Source organism: Abramis brama (genome assembly GCF_963993115.1).
Source record: "Abramis brama genome assembly, chromosome: 6".
NCBI lineage: Eukaryota > Metazoa > Chordata > Actinopteri > Cypriniformes > Leuciscidae > Abramis > Abramis brama.
In genome coordinates, this window is record NC_139968.1 from 36,816,563 (window position 1) to 36,823,159 (window position 6,597).

General features: G+C 35.2%; 1 protein-coding gene across 2 annotated transcripts in view; it reads right to left on the reverse strand.

Annotated features, from left to right (window-relative positions):
- Positions 1-1,253: 1,253 nt before the first annotated feature.
- The window catches only part of LOC311084864 (SLAM family member 5-like), a 183,586-nt gene continuing 178,242 nt past the window's right edge, over positions 1,254-6,597 (reverse strand). The window contains exons 1-2 of one of the 2 annotated variants that reach the window (XR_014606638.1): positions 1,995-2,239; positions 1,254-1,766 (exon numbers count right to left, since the gene is read on the reverse strand). Coding sequence is in view for 1 of the 2 variants with exons in the window: in XM_084117157.1 (XP_083973283.1) it covers positions 1,630-1,766 (137 nt within the window). In the remaining variant the exon portion in view is untranslated. Of the gene's footprint in view, positions 1,767-1,994; positions 2,240-6,597 lie in introns of those variants that run through there. The other variant, XM_084117157.1, reaches the window with a different exon arrangement.

Consider the following 6,597-nt stretch of genomic DNA (forward strand, 5'->3'; position numbering starts at 1 on the left):
TGTGTGTGTGTGGCTCTGCCACTGAATAATTGTTAAATGTATAGTTCACCCATAAAATTTTAATTTTGTCATAATTTACTCACCCTCAAGTTGTTTCAAACCTGTATGAGTTTCTTTCTTCTGTTAGACACAAAATAAGATATTTTGAAGAATGTCAGTAACCGAACAGTTGACTGTATATACGTATAGTAGGAATAGTAGGAAAAACAAATTACTATGGACGTCAATGGGGTCCATTAACATTCTACAGAATATCTTCTTTTGTGTTCAGAAGAAGAAAGAAACTCATACAGGTTTGAAACAACTCTAGAGTAAATGATGATAGAATTTTAATTTTCTCTGTGAACTAACAATTCACTGAAAGATTGAGCAAAAGTTTGAAAGAAGTAAATCAGGGCTGGACATTGGATTGTTCTCCACATGAGGCTTTATCACACCCTGCACCGCACGGGTCTTTTCGCAGTATCACTGTTTTGATTTCCTCACTGTTGATACGCATTACACTGACTGGCGAGTGTATAGCTAACTTAACATTTGAATGGAAGTAAAAAAAAAAAAAAAAAACAGTTGTCAGCAATTATTATGTTTTTAGCAACAAGTAAAATCAACCATCTCATCGTCATCTTATATTAATTTTGGTATCAACTTTATTCCAGGTTAGATTCCATAAATTCCATGAATCGATTCTGAACCAAAATTTCCTATTTCTATTGAGTCAGAGATCATGTGTGATTACTATGGACTGGTTTCAGCTGAACTGTGCAAATTACTAAACAAATTGTGAAGAAAAATAAATAAATAAATAAATTGATAGTATCAATTAGCTTATACACATCAGTCAGATTAAGGAAGATAATACAAATATATAACCCTATAACTAATCAAATAACAGTTAATACTATTGTGCATGTGAACAATTGATGTCTCAATTAGCTTTGTGTGATAGTGAATTAGTTGAATATTGAAAACTGAATGAGTTCTTGATTCCCGGAGGCCGGTCGCACCAGCTGGACATACATCCGGTTCTAAGTCTAGGATTGACATACAATGCAACTTAAGTCCTGTCTAGAATAATACATGTTGCACTTTTATCCTTAGATCACGTCTGAGACAATCTTACGTCTAGTCAAAGGTGGAAAGTGAAAAGATTTGACTTGTTGATACAATGTTGATAAAATAGCACATCTAATATACAAGAAAAGAGTGATGAGAGACTGCAAGATCAATCCTCTAGATAGACACAGAGAATTTATTGAAAGATTTTGGTGCATATTTTTACATTTGTATTTGCGGGGTTGCTGCTTATTAAACAAATGGGGAAAAGGCAACATAACATAAATTAAGAAAAAAAAAAATTAAACTGATTAACAAAGTAATGTAAAATGGATGGCATTAAAGAATAAAATGAAATATTCCATAATATTCATCGTTTGGCCACCAGATGGCCCAATACACCAGATTCAGGTCATGAACCTATTAACTTTACGATCCAATTCATAGAGTAGAAGTAAAGGTATTTCTATTGGTAAGTAAAGCTTTGTTTCACATTTCTAAATAATTAGACCACAACCTATTGTTTCATTTTTACTAATATCACAATAATTATGACATCTGCTCTGTTTTCTCCTGTTAACCTCTTGCAGCTCTGACGTCATTGACCAGAAGAACAACAGCAGCGGCAGAAGCCACGCCCATCAGCGCAGTGACGACCAATCGCAGCACAGCTTCAACTGAATCACAACAGGGGGCGTGGCCTTCTGGAGAAACTAATGAAAAATAAAATAAAATAAATTTAGATTTTCAACAAGCTGACTTTAGTCTTTCTCGAATTTAAAAAGATCAAATGTTCTGCTTGACACAAGAAAAAAATTAATTAATTAAAAACATGAGGAGACAGAAGCTCATTCTTCATGCCTGGCATCTTAAGTTATAAGTCTCGATAAAATCCACACATTTGCGAATGAATGTGAATATCATCATCAGTGCTGTGGTACCTGCACATGTGTGACAGAGTGTGTTGATGTCCAGATGTGTGGTCTGGTTGCTGATGGGATTGTTCAGCACACAGCTGTAGGTGTTTTTATCCTGATATTCCACCTCCAGAGGTAGAGAGAGACTGATGCTGAGATCACACACACTGATGCTGGACAATACACTGATTCCTGCGTACCAGGAGAGAGTCGCATCACACACATTCAGCACTGATGAACACACCAATGAACATAATGATGATGATGATGAAGAACATTGTGAAGAGTTACTGCTGATGACAGGAACAGGCAGACGAGCTGAGAAACATTAGAAAAATCAGGATCAATCATATCAGTAAATATAAGACGGCTCTTTTTGACCATTTTAATATGTTGAGAGAGTTTCTGATGTCATTCACAAATAGACTACTGTGATTCCAGATTTTTTTTTTTTTTTTTTATAATCTTTGAGATGCCAGCTTCATAATAATTAATCAAAAGGAAAGTGTTCAATAGGCTGAAAAGAAAAGTCAGAAATATGTGTGCATCTCAATATTAAGATTGAAAAATCAACTATTTAGGATTAATGCAAAAATGATTTAACTCACCGTAAACGGTAATATACTAAAACTCTTGCTCACACGATCTTTAATCTCTAGTTGATAAACTCCAGCATGTTCAGTTCTGGTGTTTGTGATGATCAGAGATCCAGTTTGATCGTCCAGCTTCAGTCTGTCTCTGAATCTCCCATCAGGAACATCATCATATACAGTCATGCTGCCGGCCAGTACATTAATTTCAGCTATTACAGTGTTTTCATCTCCAAACCTCCAGTAAATCAGATCTTCGTCCATCATTTCAGTAAGATCAGAGTTTAGAGTGACTGAATCTCCCTCCATCACTGACACTGACTTCACTGCATCTGTGTCAGCACACACTCCTGGAGAACAGAGTTTATCACAGATTAAGGATCGAAGATAAATTAAATAGACCAGTTTTGTAACTGTAATGAAGAACAGCAGCACAGACACAGAAGTAGCCAGTGATTTAATTATTTTGTGATGTTATTTTTAGTTATCAATACACTGTTATCACAATACAGGCGATATGTGGGAGGAGCCACACGGGTGATCGTGTCTCATCTTAAATCTGATTGGCTCCCTCAGTGCCTCTGCTCTGGAGAATGAAGGATTATGGGAAGCCAAATAGAGCAAATCAGGAAAAGCAGATGAAAAACACTCCACTAATGTTTCACAGAGAAACATACTTGAAATAAAATACCCAAATGAACAGCCCTTAAAACCACTGACTTTACTCTGTACTTATTTGAACATATATAGTTGTATATTAGTATACAGTGTATATTTATTAAGAAACCAGTAAATGCAACAAACAGTAGGCTAAACTTCAGAGTAGCGAGATTCATCAATAATCACCTCATGTCATTGTTTAGGGTGATGAAGCATGAAATATTTTAAATAAAACAGGATCTGCTGTTTTTTAACCTGTCATATTTTTCTCTTGTGTATTAAAATAGATCTCACAAAACACAATCATAATTTAGTTTGAGCATCTTGTATCTGGGAAATCCTCTGGCTGATTAAAAAAATGTTTATGGCTCTGTATTAAATCTCTGTAAATAGTTTGTATTTAAACTAAAGCAAGAAGTGATGTGTTAAACTGAATTTGATTATAACTCACCGACCAGACGCCACACGCAGAACAACACACACATGTGAAGCATTTTCAGATAATAGCACTATATGTGAACACTTCAGAGACAGAGAGAGTGAACTAACAGGACAGTGTTAAACTGTGAGATAGTGTTACTGCGTCTGATTCTCCACCAATAATATTTGAGACCGCCCTCTTGCTGTACATGTACTACTACTCTTCCTCTGGTTATTAATATTCATCTGTATTAGTAATGCACTGTTGTAGGTGGCGGACCAGACACAATACCTTTTCAGTTTTTGTTTTTGCAAGCAGAAGTATAATTTAATATTTTATTGTAGGCCTATGATCAATATTTTGCAAATAATGTGTGAAGGTCTTAGGATGGTCACTAAGGGTTACTAACTAACACTAACTTTGTTTTCCATCAGTCGATTACACACTCACAAACCACACGTCTGAATATAGACACACTGATGCTGAAGGTTTATTTTCATCAACACATCAAACCACATCTCTGTACTGAAGTCAGTAGAGGTTTACTTTGAGCTATTCGAGTCTGAGTCAATCACACTCATGTACGGTCTGTGCTTCTTGTGTAAATTGCTATATTATAATATATGTGTTTCGCATTAGTTAAAGCTTCCTTCAAATGCTCTGTATTTGCTTTAAATCCTGCTGCTCATTATATCACATTCATTGATTAACAATGTAAATCCTCAGGCAGTTTAATCTGGAAACACACTGTTTTGTCATTTCTCTTTATCATGATAAAAAACAAAAGAAACAAAATATATTGTATTTACATGAGTCACATTGCAGAATATGTAAGACTCTTTACAAGACAAACACTGAGGCAGGAAATATTTACAAACACAGAATATTTATATATTTATAATTTATTTATTAATATAGGCTATACATGTTGAATCTGGCAAATCTGATTTAAAATAAAGTCACCAAGTGAAGACCTTTCAGAACAACTGATCTTCCTCATGCTGACTGCACTAGTCCTGTAGGAGGCGGTAAACTCCATCTGTCATAGAACACACAAACACTAGAAGAAGAAGAAGTATTGCATACGTCATTCATGGAGCAGCATCGCTTACTTGCTAAGTGAAAGTAGTAAAGGGTTTTGTTAACTGAAATATGTATTTATATTGACAGTATCAGAGACTCTGTGAATAAGAAAGCTGTAAGAACTTTGAAAATTTGTACATTTTACAATTTATTTATTTGATTTTATGCGTGTATAATACTTTCCTCCCCCGGGCAATTGTTTTGTTTGTTGTAATTTGTCTTTCCATCTTTTTCTGTTCCTTTTTTTTTTTTTTTTTTTTACTATTTTGTTTCTTGATAACATGTTGTATGTTATAGTTCTTCGAATAAAAAAACACTACAGTGTTTCCGTTTATACTACCTAGTTTTCATCCCTCCAAGTAGGCCTGCTTCCCCTTTGACAAACACTTTCATTCCAGCACACACGCTGTTTTTCGGTGCTCGCATGTATTACGGTCTCATTTCAAATTCAATCTTGCGCTGATCGTAATTTCGCATTTATTCCGTCAGAATCTGCCAACCGTGGCGCTAATCTTGGAATTATGAGTTCCTGGTTAGGACACTAGATGGCGCACTAGTATTTATACCAGTCAGTCACAAAAGCACACCGTGGGATTGTTCCTAATCTAAGGAAAATCTTACACTCTGAACATCACATATTAAACAATGATTTTAGAGTGAGAACCAAAAAAAGTTATTAATTTACTTAAATTATATATGGAGAAAACCGTGATGTCCTTGTCAGTTCAGTTCTCATATAATGGTGTCAATGCAGGCAGATCAATAATATTGTTGAATATTAAATTAAATGTCCCCAACTAAGCAAGCCAAAAGCCAATGGCAACAAATGTGACAAAAAGGCGACAGTGGCAAGGAACCAAAACTCCATCAGTGACAGAATGGAGAAAAAAACCTTGGAAGAAACTAGACTCAGTCGGGGGCCAATTCTCCTCTGGCCAATGAACGAACAGAGTATGATTATGATTCAGGCAGCATTACAGGTCAGAATTCTTAATAATAATAACTTTGCAAATAAATATTTGCCAATTGTATTAATTTCTCAAAAGTAATTTTCCTAATTAATTTAAGGATTAATAACACGACAGACTGCACGTTCAGCCGTGTTTGGTTTCCTGGATCGTTTTCCTCAGGAAGTGGTTTAAGAAGAGCAGATCTTCATCATCTCTGGACTCCATTAGGTTATAAGGTGAGATTTTCTGCGTCTTTAACATTTTGGGGTTCATCTTTGTCCTTCTCTTGAGAGCTAAAGCTGTTCAACTGTTGACCAAAACACCCGATTGTTGATGACATATTGTACAAAGTTTTTTTTATTATCATTTTTTTTTTACGCCTACTGAATTGGGATGAGTAGCCTATAAATGTGTTTTTTTTTTCCCAGAAAACAAGCGAGTCTTCATTCCGTATCTATCCGGACAGCCTTTGGTGTGTCAGCACCCTGAGCCGGCTGCTTGTCTCTGGTGAAGAGCTACTAAGAGCCAACAATTTCTTCTTAGCTTTTCATCAGGAATCATTTCATTATTTAAAGCCCTGTTGGTTTGATATCCATATTGATCAATGATCCAGCACTGATGCTTGGTGGTTATAGTTTGTTTGACAATATAATGTTACTGTACGATTTACACACACATTTATATACATTATTAGATCATGGTGCTAACCTCATGAATGAATATATAATGCAATCTGAGTCATTTTGTGTCTTATCTAAAATACTGTCAGATTCTCAGACTCCTCACATCTGCTAAACTTTTCTTTAGCAACCAAGGAAAAGACTGCTTTAAAGTCAAGTAGGTTTTTGGAAGATCTTTTGTGTGTTCATGTGAAAAACAAATTGTATTTAATCACAACAGCTGTGAATTTGTTTGTTATGAAA